This window comes from Prosopis cineraria, unplaced genomic scaffold (assembly GCF_029017545.1).
Source record: "Prosopis cineraria cultivar Desert tree isolate PC_DT_omini unplaced genomic scaffold, ASM2901754v1 PC11, whole genome shotgun sequence".
Classification (NCBI taxonomy): Eukaryota; Viridiplantae; Streptophyta; class Magnoliopsida; order Fabales; family Fabaceae; genus Prosopis; species Prosopis cineraria.
The window spans coordinates 44,399,917-44,416,866 of NW_026555342.1; the positions used below are offsets into that span (position 1 = coordinate 44,399,917).

The 16,950-nt window shown below is 28.2% G+C and overlaps 1 protein-coding gene across 1 annotated transcript; it reads left to right on the plus strand.

Annotated features, from left to right (window-relative positions):
• Positions 1–11,919: 11,919 nt before the first annotated feature.
• On the plus strand, positions 11,920–15,620 carry LOC129286835 (receptor-like protein kinase HSL1). Its single transcript, XM_054922904.1, is given in 3 exon segments — positions 11,920–13,274; positions 13,277–14,677; positions 14,914–15,620. Coding segments are annotated over 3 exon segments (2,991 nt in total). The 5' UTR covers positions 11,920–12,079; the 3' UTR covers positions 15,309–15,620.
• Positions 15,621–16,950: the final 1,330 nt, after the last annotated feature.

Consider the following 16,950-nt stretch of genomic DNA (forward strand, 5'->3'; position numbering starts at 1 on the left):
CATTCACATGCAACTATTCCAGGTGTCCTGCATTCTAGTGAATGAATTGTCATCAGATATATTGGTCAAAGTTGAGTTGTTGCAAATTAAATTATGGTTTGTTTCCTCAGTTTAGAATGTTATATAAAACAAAATAAAAAATTTAACATACTAATTGAACAATTAATAAAATTAATGTATCTAAATTACGAAAATAATATACTTAGATATTTATGAACTTAATTTTGAAAATATCAATTATAGCATAATTATGAAAATTATTGTGGAAATATATAATTATGAAATTATATGAAAATATTCAAATATTCTGTAATTAATAAATTAACAATATGTTTGGTAACAATAAATTTACAATTGATGTTCTTACATTTATCGGAGAATGTAATAAGTGATGTCTCTCAAGAAGCTATCGCAAATTAGTTATCCCAAGAATTACTTTCAATCTACCACAATAATGTATAATTAATGTTATTGTTTTGGCTATCTACCCATTATAAATACGTGGAAAATTTTTAAAGAAATAGATTTGGAATTATTTAATGTTTTTGGTTGTGCCTTTAAAAAAATGTAACAAACCAGAAACCACGATTTAAAAGACTTTAATTATTTATACCATCCACAGTACATATTTTGGAATCTCCCAGCTTTTATACGTTACATGTACATAAATGCATTTTCCGTCAACTCTTCAGCTTGGACATGCCACGTCCTGGTCTTTATGCTATATAGTACGTCTTATAGAATTTTTTTTATTCTTAATATAAATGATTATTAATTAAAATATTTTAATTTTATTTCTATTGAAAATTATAAATAGAGAATTTAATTTTAATTTATTCCTTTCCTTACACTTTTAGTCGAATTACATCAAAATGAATTAATTAATAATTTTTAAAATTACACTTTTTCATGTTTATTCTTGTTTAATATTTTTTAATTAAAAATATTATTAATTATACCCCTAATTAAAGATATTTGTGAAAATAAATTAGTGATGGTATCTTGAAAACCCAAAATACTTTATATTTTGTTAATCCAATACTTTAAAAAAGTGTTTTATACTTCTTCCATTAAAAAATATAAAGTTTTATAATCAAATTAAACTTCTAATAAGTTAGTTAATTACTTGTTTTTAAACTATGATATCATCTTTACATGTTTAATATGGTATTTTGCTTAAGAGTAAAAAATTTAGTGGTTTATTTATTAAAGATATTTTTTTAATAAAACTCATTAACTATACATTAAAAACTTAATATTTTTTAATGGAGGGAGTAATGTTTTTATATAACTAGTTGAATGTTGTGTCTGTTTTTAGTGGGGGCAAAGTTGGAATATTAGGAGAATCATATTCAAGGACTTGAATAAAAAGTTATTCGTAGATAAGAACTAATAATAATTTTTTTAAAAAAAAATAAATTCATATTCTCATTCTAACAATAATCTATTTTGTATTGGTATTTTGTCTGTGTATAATTTTTTTTGCCAGGTTATTACATGTGATTCTTCCTAGAATATTTTATAATTTTAAAACATATTTAATGAGTTAACCGCTCTTTTTTTATTCCAGTGAGATAACTAGAAGCATTATTATCAAATTCTAAAGTTAACTCTAATTTTATCATTTTTACGTTTTCAGCTTATATAATTGTCTCAACTCGCTCATAAATTTAGATTAAATACAAATTAAGCTTAGTTAAACTTATAAGTTGACTCTTCAAGTTTACTATTTTTACATTTATAATTTATAAAATTATGTTAATTCATTTATAAAGTCAAACTAAAAACTCAATTAAACTTATCAATTTTTACCAAGTTAAGCAACTTAAATATATATCATGTAAAATTTAATTCATAGAAGATGTAAGGCTACGTTGAAAAAAAAAAAACTCAAAAAGAAAAAATAATAATAAAAAAATAAATACCAAAAATAAGTTATCATATTTTAAAATTTCTATATTGAGTATGATAATCTATCAATATAGATAGATTTAATTTTAATAATTTATATTTGAAATGTATTTAATTCAAATTATGATCATATTTTATTTTTTAGTTATTTAATTATACACGTTTAATAGTTATTTATTAATAGAAGTAAACTCTTATGAGTTTATAATCTAAGATTATACCTCGGTCATGAATTTACTTAAACTCTAGAATTTATCAACCATGATTGAAAGTGATTTATAGGAAACCATGTGAGTTTATGAATATATGACCCTTCAAAAATATGAAATATTTTAAAATTTTCATGATATAAGTAGTAACAGTTTTTTTTAAAAAAGCCCTTTAATTAGTAGTGTAATTGATACTATGTTTTAATTAAGAGAACAACAATCTAACATTGGAAGAATTTATGATATTTTAAATGTTTTTAACTAACTAATCAGGGATTTAAATTAGTTAAAAATGTCTTATAATTTTCATCAAAAGAAGTACTCTCTTTGGTCAAACCACAATATATGACATCTTTTAGAAGTCTTATTTATCTCAGAATATAAAATATTGGATAATTTTTATAATTATTTTTCAATTATATCCTTACTTTATTTATTATTATTTTTAAAAAAATGATGCGTGTGTGTGTATATGTTTTGAAATTTCAATTGTTATTATTGAAGTACTTATATAGAATATTTAATAAGGATATAATTAAAAAAATATAATTTTTTAAGAAGTTAAGGTTTTTAACAATTTTTTTATAACCATAAATTAGTTATCAATATTTTGTATTGTAGACCAAAAGAGTACATGACATGAGTCGCACGATTAAACGAATATCATTATAAAAAATTCTTATTTAGATTTAATGCATCATGTTATCTATATTTTATTTAAAAAAATTGCACCAGTTCAATCAAATAAAATTTTATGTGCTTTTATTTTTAATAATTTTTTATAATAAAATATATATTTAATTTTTTGTATTTTTTCTTGTTATCATCATTAATAAAAAAAATAAATTTATATTTAATATTATTAAAATATTATATTTTTATTAGATAGAATATGAATTATTAAGCGCATTGGATTCATACCAAAATTTCTCATTAATTCCATTCTGATGTGTGATTGATGTTGAATGGCCATGAAAACACATAACGTTACAGACAAAGGCATTAAAAACATTCACATAAAGAGCGGCAACAGTAAAACTGGAGTGGGAGGGAAGCAATTTAATGAAAGTCACGGGGGAATTTAAACTTGGAATCACCAACCTCTGCCATCTGTCACCATTCGAATTTTAAACTTTCTCATTATTGTAATATTTATTTATTATTTATTTATGCAAACACAAACAAACTGGTGGGCCCCTTCTTTTTTTATATATTTATTCCCTCTAACAACTTCGTGTGAGTTTTCTACTTCTTCATTCACAACACATTCCTCTCCCGTGCCAAATGTCAACTTCAAGCCCCACCAAATTATACTCTTTTTCATTCCCTAATTAATCTATAAATTTAAGTAGTGTTGAATGGCGCTTACATGATACGTTAAATATTTTTATTTAAAAAAAATGTAATATATTATAGGTTTAGGATTAGGATGCATGCATTTATATTTGTAAAAAAAAAAATCAAAAAACACAATATATATGTGTGCATGAATCTGATCATTTTGGGTTTTAAATATTAGTTTTTCCATGTCATAGAAGATTTTGACATAAAAAAAAAATACAAACTAAGTTGGAAATGCTTAAAAAGAAAATAGAAAAATATATTAACAAATAAATAAAATATTTATTTTGGTAAACAGAAGAAATCTATTTTCTAGGAAATTTTAATCTTTGATTTTTAAAAAAATCATAAAAATATTAATATGATACTCTTTAAAAAAATTTAAGATTAATATATATATATATATATATATATTGTAGCTCATCTACAATTTGATCTCTACCATCAAATTTTATTTCTGTCTAACTATATAAATATGATATGTGTGATATGTGTGTCTACAGAATTTCAACATTCAAATATCTTATATAATATATTCTTTTTGGTTCTATTTATAAAGTAGAGAAAGAATAATTTTTTATATAAGTCACATCATTAATTTTTTATTACAAACTTTCCTTTTTCCATTAATGTTGGATAAAAAATGGTATTAAATTATATATATTTAATACAGGTACAGCTGAGAATTTACTAGATTTTTGGACAAATTAATAAAATTTAAGATTTTTTTAATCTCAGTGAAACATGTTGAAAAATTACTTATAAATAGAATTAGAGAAATATATGTTATATAGAAGAATTTGTGTTAGTTTATTGGAACATTGTTTCATATTCATAATTTAATAATTTATATATATCCATAATACCAAGTTGAAAATAGATCAAGTCACCCGAGGTTTTGAAAAAATAGGTCCAAATTTGTGTGATTAAAGTGCAAGATTAAGTTTGGCTTGTATCTTATATAAAACTTCTTTTTTTTTTTTCATGGCTGAGACCCAAACTTACTTAAAATTAAGTCCTGCCTGAAAGTTTATTTTAAAAATTTATTTAAAAAAGTAGATATTTTAAATATGTTTGCATAGTAGACTTTGAAGGTTTTAAATAAAGTTGAAACCTATTAAAGTATACAAATGCACAAATTTGTTCAAATCGAAGCATCAAACCAAAATTGAATGATATAACGAATTAGCATTGGTTTAAAAAAAATAAAAAAATCAATTTGAATAAATACAAACTAAAAAAGAACAAAGCTAATAAAAGTTAAATAGTAAAACCAATAACAATATACTCTTTTTATTTTTATATATAAGGTATTTTTTAAAATTTTATTTTGTTCCTAAATATAAGGGGTAACAATGATATTTTTAAATAATTAAAAAATTTTACTCTTATATTAAAAAATAAAATAGATCATTAATTATATATTTTTCCTACCACCTTCATAATTTAGTGATGATATTATTAAGGATAAAATTAAAAAATTATTGTATTTTTTTTATGTGGATTCAGCTAAATAATAAATTTTTATTAATATATAAAATTTGATTAAAAATATTTTATATATAAAAATAAAAAGAATATATTATCATATAAAAGCTGCTAAAAAAGAATAAAGGCGAGGAAGAACATGAAGAAAATGTTTGGTGCTTTCGAGTTTCGCCTTTTAAAATCGTCTTAGGATTCAAATGAAAAAGGAAAATAAAGAGTCAAAGAAAGCGGCTAGAGCTGATCGTGAAGAGAAGAATAAATAGCTGTCGAGTAAGAGGGATCACTTTAGAATATTTCGGTCAATATAACTTATTTCTTATAATTTTTTTCCTGATTTTAATTTTAAACAATATTTCCTTTAATTAGACATATAAAAGCCACTTCTAGTTAATTCACTAAGATTAAAAATTTCATTAATTACTTTATGTTCTTAAAACTATTTCATTCTTCTAATATTATCATTAATTAATAAACTATAATGAATTCCAATCCAATCTTATTTATTGATTAACTATAATGGGAGAATGACAACTAAAAACCTCCTAAAAAGATTAATATCAAATTAGTTTTTTTAAAAAAAAAACGAAATCCAAAGCTGAAACATGAAGTCAGATAGGTACTGAATTTCAAAACAAAAATTATGATGATATTTGGACTTGACGTTAAATTTTTATGAGGTTTTTAGTTGTTATTCTTCCAATTACAATTTCTTTTGGAAAAATAAAATCCTTCTCTCACAAAGATGCTTATTTTTGGTAAAACCATAAGTATTCTTGTTAATATCAAGGATGTTACTAAAAAATACTCGCACTATTTAAAGATATAATATATTTTTAATTAAATTTTACTCTTAATAAAATAATTATTTATTTTTAAATTAATTATTTTTTTTATATTTATCTTTATTAAATACTTTATAATAAATATAAAATTATTATTAATAAAGACATTTTAAAAAAATAATTATATTTTAAAAAATTAAAAATATTTTATATTTTTAAATGAAAGAAGCAGTAATTACTTTACATATTTTATAAAATAATTGTAAACATGACCATAAAAAATTTCTAGAACGTGATCTATGAACAGGAACGAGTACACACATACACAGAGGATGCGTGTGATTGGAAACCTTAGCCAGAGAAATATTTAATTTTAAAAAGAAGCATTTTTATTTATTTATGTTTTTTTCATGTGCTTTTTTGATTGTATGCGTGATTTGCTATTTTAGCATTATATCCATTGCCCATTGGAAACCGCAAAAAAAATGTACTTTCCATTGTCTCTTCTACACGTTATCATCTCATCTTCATATGGTAAACAGGTAAAGCACTCTGGGGAACAAAATTTCCAATGACATTTATACCCCTTTAATTTGCCCTAAACTCAGAATTTTTTTTAAATTTTTTAAAAATTGTAATTATTTTTTTATCACATTTCAAATTTGCTAAAATATAGAGAACAATTTTTTGTGTGCATAGAGTCAAAAAAATAACTATGTGAAAAATGAGGGGAGAATGAAAAATCTTATATGATAGTTAAAAAATTGAACTAGGTTATAACTCATGAATAATGTAATACCTATAAATTATATAGTATATTAAATATATTGATCATATATATAAAAATATTTTAAAGTTAATATAAATCTAAATAAAATCTACATTTACAATAAATTGTATTATAAAAATATCTCATATACTGAACAATTTCTAATTTAACATATACTTCATTTGAATTTGCAAATATTTTAAAGTGTTAAGATGTAATTGTGTCTCCAAACAATTCTCATAAGAGCAATGTTATCCTTAACCTACTCATTATAGCAATATTTTCAATAAACTAATTGAATCGAAGTAATGTTTCCCCCATAATTTAAAAATCATAAGCGTTCGTTAATTAGAGAGATAATAAAAAGTGGGTCTCACTAACTATAGTTAATAGACATTTATGATTTTTAAAAAGCAGAGACAATATTGTTTTGATTTAATTAGTTTAGGAGGACATTGCTATGATGAATAGTTTAGAGGTAACATTACTCTTCTTAAAATAATTTAGGAGTAAAATTGTATTTTAATTCGATTTTAAATTTGTAACTTTTTTTTTTTGTATTTTTAAAATTTGTAACTTCGTTACAACTTTGGCTTGTGTTGAAGATTATATATTTGACTGGGTTAAAATTCTTTTATTTTCTCATACAACAAAATTTTAGTTCGTAATGAAATGCCAGTATATATGACATAAAATAAATAATAAGTTATATTATTTATAAGTTATTAGTCTACTGGGTAGGTTCACCGTTCACCCTTAATAGGCAAACCTACTCATAATCAACCCATGATAATTTGTTACACGACTCTATATATTCATATGAATATAATATTATTTAAATTAATATGAAATATCAGAGTTAAGAGTAGATACATAATTAATGGTAAAAATTATGTGACAAGTCTCTCGTTTATAATTATACAAGCTCATGATCTCTTCATGAGCTTGACCACTCGAGAGAAAAATATCTCTTTTCTCTATTTTCATGTTTGAAAACACAAGTTTTGGCTTCTCCAAACGACATTTTAAATGAAACAACTAATTTGTTTTTTATTATTTTGATCCAACATCGATTGGTTTTGGTTGTTTAATTTGGTCAAAATGTCGTTTTAGGATGGCTAGAACGTGTTTTCACGCATAATTTACGCATGTCATTTGCTATAAAATTAGTAGTAGGTTTCTTCCTTGATTTTGGTCTAAACCAATTGAAAAAAAATTAAAGGTTTAGGTTGACTAAGCTAGAGAAAATAAGAAGAAGAGAAAAATTGTTAATTTTATATAAATAATAATAGCTTCATTTTTATAAAAATATTTATATATAATAAAATTTAATATTTTAATCTTATATATATATAATAATTTCAATCATATATTATTGAATGTATAAAAACATAATTATAAATTATTTTATCCAATTTATAATTTTATTTATTAAATTATTAAATATATAAAAATATTAAAATTTTGAAGCTATGATCAAATATGAGGAACTTAATTGAAAAATTAGAATTATCATTTATCTAATTAATTTAAAAATTAAATATACTACTTGTTTAATAAAAGTTTATTATCAAAATATACCTACACTATAAATATAAAATTTAAAAATTAGTAGATAAATTTAAAAATAATATTTTATTTTTAAAATCTTTCCATATATGAAGATAAAAGTTGAAAATAAAAATATGTAGGTCCTGTATATTGCTTTCCTTCTACTTTCTCTCCCTTCCCACTTTTTTCTCCCTGGTCAAATAAGAAAAAATGTTATTTTCCTCACTTTTCTCGGCAAGCGTAGTATTAAACTAGCCAATCACACATGCATGATCATAATTAAAAAAATAAATACATAAAAAATGTAACATATAAATGAGGCTAACATGCGAGAAAATCTCTCAGTGGTTGATCGTATCTTGTATAGACTAAGAAATGAAAATAAATGAACATGGTCACATTTTAGAGAAATAATAACATTTCTTTATTAAAAAAACACAATGACAATATGAAGAGAAACTCCAATTTCAAAGTGTTTTTTCTGTTTTCTTGCCCCTTTGGAATCCCAAAGAGGTCTTCTTCACCCTAAAAGATAAGAACGAAACACAAGACATTAATTTGAACGCTAATTTTTCTTTTATTGAACCAAGGTCCATTAATTGCAACATTTTTGTGGGGTTTTGAGGTGTGTCAAATCTTGTGTAAATGGACTGTTTTATTTTATATTTCCAAATTCCAAGTTGAATTATTTTTTATTCTTCACTTTCTTCAATAAATCTTATAACTATTATTTTATGTTCTTAATAGATCCTACATGATTTGAAATACTACTGAGAACAAGACATAAAAGTGAGATTCATTTGGGCTTTTCAATTATTGCTTATATGACAATAATTTTTAATACCACAGCTAGAGAAAAAGTATCGTTACTTTCTAATGCTATAACTCGCACAACAAAATATTTGTTTATTTTATTTTCTACAAAATACAATATTATCCCATTTTACTACTATAAAATATGTTTTCATTTTCTTATACTAACAGTTAAGTATTTATGGTTTAGAAAATTCATAATTTAGCATCCACTGCCAAGAAAATATTTTTTCTTTTTTCTTGAAAGATAAATTAATATGGTGGAGATTATAATAATTAATAGAGTTTAATGACAACACGCCCTTTCATGATGCGGAGAGTACTCCCTCAAAATATTTTTCATTTAATTATTTTTAAAAAAATTTTTTGAGTAAAAATTATACAATTTTATTTAAGAATTGTGTACCTTGAAGAAGTTACCCTTAACCCTAATCTTAAGCTCAACCTTCTGGATGGTCAACGATATTTCGCACCTTAAATAAGTCAAGTCCATTCGTGTCTTCTCCATATTTCATTCTTTAGTTTTGCCTTTTTCTTCTTTCATTGACCACTTGTGGTAATAATGTCATAATACTATTTGGGATTATTATTATTTTTTATATTACCTCATAATAATATCCGGTATTGTAAGGTTAGATTCAAATATTTTTTCTTTTGCTAAATTAAGGTTATATATTCCTCAAGTGATTTTTTTCATCTATACTATTTACCAGTCAATTTTTTTCTATAAATTATGCCCATGACCTTTTTAGTTATCAACATATATCCTTCTATTGAAAGTATTTTTATATTCAAAGTATAATCAAGCACTAAATATAAATATTTCTTTTGACAAAGACACAAATCTTAATTCGTTATATTGTAATATATTAGTTTTTTCTACTAGACATAATCTTTGCTAGCTATACACTTGACTTTATTTAGAAGAAATCAAATCATTTTTAATTACTTCATCATATTGTTGGTCTTGTATTTTAATATTGGGTTAAAAGGAAACTTCAACCTTAAATTATAGCTAGGTTCATAAGTATTTAGAATTTTAAACTCATTTTTAATGTAAGTTTTCCTTTAACTTTTAAAACTAGCGTAATATCATGCCTAATATTAATAAAAATTAATTTTGACTTTTAATTGATAAAAAATTATAAAAAAAGAGATCAAAAATTATATAAAAATTTTGAAAAATTACAGATAAAGACCTAAAAAATTATAGAAAAGTTTTTCTTATCTTTTCTATGATTTTTAATGTCTTTTTTTATAATTTTCTGTCATTAATAATCAAAGTTTACATTAGTTAATGATAAGGAAAATATTATATTATTTTTAAAAATTAAAAAAAAATATTATACAAAAAACAAGTTTATGATCCATAGCACTTCATAACATATAGTTTGAGGGTAAAATTTTTTATTCTGTAATTTAATATTCTTGTACATCTATTTTTGTAAACTTAAATTTCATGTCTTGAATCTATTTTTCTTGCCCACTTAAACACTCTTTCTATCTCATAAATAGTCTGTGTCTATACTTATATCGTATGTACAAACATAATGTGGGTGTGTGTATGATAAGGAACCTATGAAAAAAAAAAAAAAGAAAGAAAATAAAACCAAAAAAAAAAAAAAAAGCAGCATGAAAGCAATGTGTTTGATTGTGACACGGCAGTACTCATGTCATGCTCCGCTTTAAGTTTGTTACTCCACTCAATGTCCATGACGAATCTCTCATTTTCATGTCAAAAAAATAAAATAATAAACAATAAAAAATACACATTTCTAGATTTTTTTAAAGTTGGGTATGTATTAACTCATAAAGTTCACTAAAATATAAACATCTAGGAATGGTTATCATTTTAACAAAATGAATAGTTCAGACTTCAAATCAAACTCATTGACCCATGTCTATAGCTTCCTTAAATAGAACAAAAAAAAAAAAAAGATAAATGTTTTCTTACATCGAAGAGTCTGAATTTCTAGCTACTCTCCACAATAATTAAAAGAAAAACACTCTTAAGGTGAGATTCCTTAGAAACTTCTTTTTCTCCAGTTCGCTCACTTTTTGCCCTTTATTACCGCCATTTATAATTATAAAATCTAAATTACACATGAAATTTATGTTTACCTCTTTTGAAATGCTTTCTAATTAATTGTATTTTGATTGAGAGGTTCTTGATTTTATTAATTGAGTTGAATTTGCTTATCTTGAAGTTTTTAATTCAAGTTCAAAAATATGCGAGCGGCATTAAATAAAAGTATTGAATTTATCGCCAAGATACCTATGAATGAGACAATTGTTGATAATAACAGTTTTTTGTAATATGATCCATGTAAATCAAGGTGAAAATGGAAGATAAAAGGAAAAAATATGATAAAAAATTACTGACATATAAAAAGGACAATTTTTTTTTTCATATCTCATAAATAAGAGTGGAGGAAGAATTTTTTAATCAATCAAATTTGGTTTATTTCTCTTACCTTAAAAAAATTTAATATTTAATAAGAACTTAAACAATTTTGATACTTATTAAAGCAAGAACTTTACTTATTAATCTATTAATAGCTACTTTCTCCATTTAAAAATGTAAAATAATTTTTAAAAGGTTAAATATTAAAAATATAAAGCATATTTTTAATTTTTTAAGGTGTAACTATTATCTTTTTTAAAGTGTTTCTATTAAATAAATCACTTTATATTTTTTTTAAAAATAAAATATTTTATTAAATAAAAATAAATATAAAAAATAAAATTAATTTAAATACAAGAAAGAGTAAAATTAGATAAAAAATATTTTATATTTTTAAGTAGAAAGATTACTGTTTATTATTTGTTAACAATCCTGGATGTTCATTGACATCATTATTTTTAATACAAGGATGTTTATTGATATTTTAACCCCAAAGAAAAAAGTTGTTTTCACATGCCTAGATCAGATCAAAACTGCCATTACTTTAACTGATAAAAAAATCCAACTGCAGTAGGGAAGACCATAGACACAAGTTTTACAGTTTTCTGAAATACAAGAAAGCATTATGATTGTGTCAACGTTTTTCACTACTCTGCTCTCCCCTTCCTCACTCTCGCTGTCGTCGCCACTCTTTGGGTGCGTGCAGTGAAGTACTCATATCATACCCTTCTCTCTCCCTCTATGTGTGTTTAAAGCCTCACACTCTCTTCACTCTTATTCCCTCACTCTGTTCTCCAGAAGCAGAGCAGCTATGTCCGCACTTCTTCTTCCTCTGTCTCTCCTCCTCCTCCTTCTTCCTTCCATTCTCTCTCTCAACCAGGAGGGTCTCTACCTTTACCAGTTCAAGCTCTCTCTTGACGACCCTGATGGCTCTCTCTCCTCCTGGAACCCCCGACACGTCACCCCATGTGCTTGGTCCGGCGTCACCTGCGATAACTCCAGCTCCTCCGTCACTCAACTCGACCTTTCCAATACCAACGTCGCCGGTCCATTCTCCGCTTCCATCCTCTGCCGCCTCCCCAACCTCTCCTTCGTTTCCCTCTTCAACAACTCTGTTAACCAGACACTCCCTTCAGGAATCTCCTCTTGTCGTTCCCTCGTTCACCTTGACCTCTCTCAGAACCTCCTCACCGGTGAACTCCCACACACTCTGTCTCTGCTTCCCAATCTCAGGTATCTCGACTTGACCGGAAACAATTTCTCGGGTCCTATTCCTGACTCCTTCGGGAGCTTCCAGAAGCTTGAGGTTATTTCTCTCGTGTCTAATCTTTTTGAAGGTACCATTCCCGCTTCTCTGGGCAATATCACCACATTGAAGATGCTCAATCTTTCTTATAACCCGTTTTACCCGGGTCGGATCCCGCCGGAGATCGGGAATCTTACTAATCTGGAGGTGCTTTGGTTAACGCAATGTAACTTGGTTGGCACGATTCCTGACTCACTCGGGAAGTTGAAGAAGCTGAAGGATTTGGACCTGGCGTTCAATAATTTGTACGGTTCGATCCCGAGTTCGTTGATGGAGATGACGAGTTTGAACCAGATTGAACTGTATAATAACTCATTGTCCGGTGAGTTGCCTCGGGGATGGTCGAACCTCACTGCATTGAGGCTGCTCGACGCGTCAATGAACCACTTGACGGGGACGATTCCGGACGACTTGTGTCGTTTGCCTCTGGAAAGCCTCAATCTCTACGAAAATCGTTTCGAGGGTGAGTTGCCGAAGAGCATAGCGGACTCTCCTAATCTCTATGAACTGAGATTGTTCGGGAACAGGCTCACCGGTAAGCTTCCGGCGAGTCTGGGGAAAAATTCTCCGTTACGGTGGATTGACCTGTCGACAAATCAATTCTGGGGAGGAATTCCGGCTAGTTTGTGTGACCAGGGGCAGTTGGAGGAGCTTCTTATGATATACAATTTGTTTTCTGGCGAGATCCCGGCGAGTTTGGGATGTGTCAGAGCTTGACACGAGTCAGGCTCGGTTACAACCGGTTGTCCGGCGAAGTTCCGGCGGGTATATGGGGGCTTCCTCATGTATATCTTCTGGAGCTCGTGGATAACTCCTTGTCGGGTCCAATTTCTACAACCATTGCTGGAGCTGGGAATCTGTCATCATTGATTCTATCGAAGAACAATTTCAGCGGAGCGATCCCTGATGAGATTGGATGGTTGGAAAATCTTGAGGAATTTTCTGGAAGTGATAACAACTTTAGTGGATCGCTGCCTGATAGTATTGTGAATCTTGGGCAACTTGGAACTCTTGATCTTCACAACAATAAACTCTCTGGCCAGCTCCCAAAGGGAGTGCGATCTTTGAAGAAACTCAATGAGTTGAATTTGGCGAACAATGATATTAATGGCAATATTCCTGATGAAATTGGGAGTTTGTCCGTGCTTAATTTCCTTGATCTTTCCCACAATCAACTTTCAGGGAAAGTTCCTCGTGGTTTACAGAATTTGAAGCTTAATCAGCTGAATTTGTCTTATAATCGACTTTCTGGAGAGCTTCCCCCTCAGTTGGCCAAGGATATGTACAGGACTAGCTTTTTGGGTAATCCTGGTTTGTGTGGGGATTTGAAGGGCCTATGTGATGGAAGTGACGAAGTTAAAAATGCAGGTTATATTTGGTTGCTTCGAGCCATGTTCATTGTGGCCACTTTGGTGCTTCTCATCGGTGTGGTCTGGTTCTATTTCAAGTATAGGAACTTCAAGAACGCAAGAAGAGCCATTGATAAATCAAAATGGACATTGATGTCGTTCCATAAACTGGGTTTCGGCGAAGACGAGATTCTGAACTGCCTTGATGATGACAATGTGATAGGAAGTGGATCATCAGGGAAAGTTTACAAGGTTGTACTTAGCAATGGGGAGGCAGTTGCTGTGAAGAAACTATGGGGAGGTGTCGTGAAGGACATCGAGAGTGGTGATTTTGAAAAAGGTCAGGTTCAAGACAATGCTTTCGATGCAGAGGTTGAGACTCTAGGCAAAATCAGGCATAAGAACATTGTTAAGTTGTGGTGTTGCTGTACTACCAGGGACTGCAAGCTATTGGTGTATGAGTACATGCCTAATGGAAGTCTCGGAGATTTGCTGCATAGTAGTAAAGGAGGGTTATTGGATTGGCCGACGAGGTATAAGATAGCGGTTGATTCTGCAGAAGGCCTCTCATATCTGCATCATGACTGTGTTCCTCCAATTGTTCATAGAGACGTAAAATCCAACAATATCTTGTTGGATGGTGACTTTGGTGCAAGGGTGGCTGATTTTGGTGTAGCTAAGGTGGTTGAAACCACTGCAAAGGGAGCTAAATCCATGTCCGCCATAGCTGGGTCATGTGGGTACATTGCACCAGGTTAGTTAACAAAACTTTCATGTTATGTTTATTGATTAGTATTTTTACAGTATTTGATTTAATGAATCCAAAATGCATAATTTTGTTTAGTACATCTCATGTTGTGTTTGCATTATTTAGAACTTCAACTTCCTGTTACGTATCCATTCACTAAATATAATTAGCATACTTGATTATGTTTTGCATGATTTGTCTCACTTTGGAGTCTAAAATTGTTTGTCTGGTTTCTGGAACAGAATATGCATATACTCTCAGAGTGAATGAGAAGAGTGACATATATAGTTTTGGCGTTGTCATACTTGAGTTAGTTACCGGAAGGCGCCCAGTAGACCCAGAATTCGGGGAAAAAGACTTGGTTAAGTGGGTCTGCACCACCATAGATCAGAAAGGTGTGGATCATGTACTTGACTCCAGACTTGATTCTTGTTTCAAAGAAGAGATTTGCAAGGTCCTCAACATCGGCCTCATGTGCACTAGCCCACTTCCAATCAACCGCCCTGCCATGAGAAGGGTGGTGAAGATGTTGCAAGAAGCAGGCACGGACAGCAATCAAACAAAGGCATCAAAAAAAGATGGCAAGTTGTCACCATATTACTACGATGATGGCTCTGATCATGGAAGTGTAGCTTAGTTCAACTTCTTGTCAAGTGCTATTTTGGTTGTGAAGGAGAAAAAAAGCTGCCGCCTGCAAGCCTTTTCTTTTTACATGTAGAGAGCCTACATAACATCCCTCCAAGTTTTTTTCCAGTCACGGGTTTGCCTCACAGAACTTGAAAAGAAAAAAAGATATGAAACCTTTTTTTGGGGGGACTTAATTAATTTACTTTCTTGGATTTTCTTATTCTCACACTGTAAAATAGGTCCATATTTAAATGAGTGTTTGCATGACTACTGCTAGAAATGATATATAATATATATATTTTCACTGTTTTGAAAGATTCAATCTGTCTGAGGCTCTGTTCACTAGGTACTTCATAGTGCATATTGTAGAACCAGTTGCATCAAAATAGGGTCTTCACTGTAGAAAACATGAATTACTTTCACGTACTGGAATTCCCCAAGCATAGGAACGAACTTACTGATGAATCATGCATACATACACTCTGGGACTTTCCCACATAAATGCTTTTGAATGTTCTGTGGTTGAGGATTTAACCTTTCACAGTGCTTCGGGTATGTGCTGGGTACAGCTATATAGTAAGCTGATTTAATGGGGTTGTTAGGTGGGCTCATTCTCACATGGCCCTGCTCATTAAATTGCAAGTTCCATCGGTTTGTGCTGATTACTACCCCTGTCTGGGATATCATTTATATATATATATATATAGATATATATCCTTATGGGCAATGACTTTACGGTTAATGATGGTACTGATATTTATTTTTTAAATTCTTTTTTGAGAAGCCTTTTGGGATTAAACCCAGAAATGGAATCTTGCCACAAGGTTCTTGTCCTGGTTTATGGTGGTTTTTGTGATATACTTCAACCTTGGCGTGGGAAGAAAGGAAAAGGTGAATTGAATTTGTTGTAAAGAAGGATGAAAGATGGGGTTTGGTTGTGTGACGTTAGTTTGGCAGTACAGTACAGAGTTGTGTTAAGTGCTAACTGCTAAGTAACAAATATAATTTGGCGCGCTCATTATTTCTGATGCTCGCGTGTGTTTGTCTGTGTCTTTACCGCCCATGCGGATCTTTTGTCTGATAGTTTTGCTCTCCAAGTGTTTAAAACTAGTATGAGTCCGTGAAAACTGAAAAGTTTGAGTTTGAAAAATAAGTGGTAATATTATTCTTTCCAGTCCTTGTAACTCTATTGAGTTCAAAATATGAACAGTTTTTTTTTTTAAAATTCGCAAACCAATAAAATTATCATTATTATAAAAATATATATTGGTTTTCACTTTTATCCTTAGTTTTAATTATCAATGCATTTTATAATAAGTAAGAGATTTATTTACATTAATAAATACAAGGGAAAAATGATTTTTTTTTACATATACTAAGTTGTTTATATTTTGAACCAAAATTGGTTAGAAAAAAATGCTTGTATTTTGAATTAAAGGGAGTATAAGTTATTTTTAACTACTTAAAAGTAACATAGGTTAGTTAAAATGATAAAATTATTTTAAAAATAAATCACTTTCTAATTTTGTCTCTACATTTTAAAAAGTAATTTAATGTGTGGGAAGGATTTTCTTGAATATTAAAATATTTTACTTCTTTTTAAATTTGTTGAAAGGTATTTTTGGAATTGTATATCAAAGATTACAAAAATC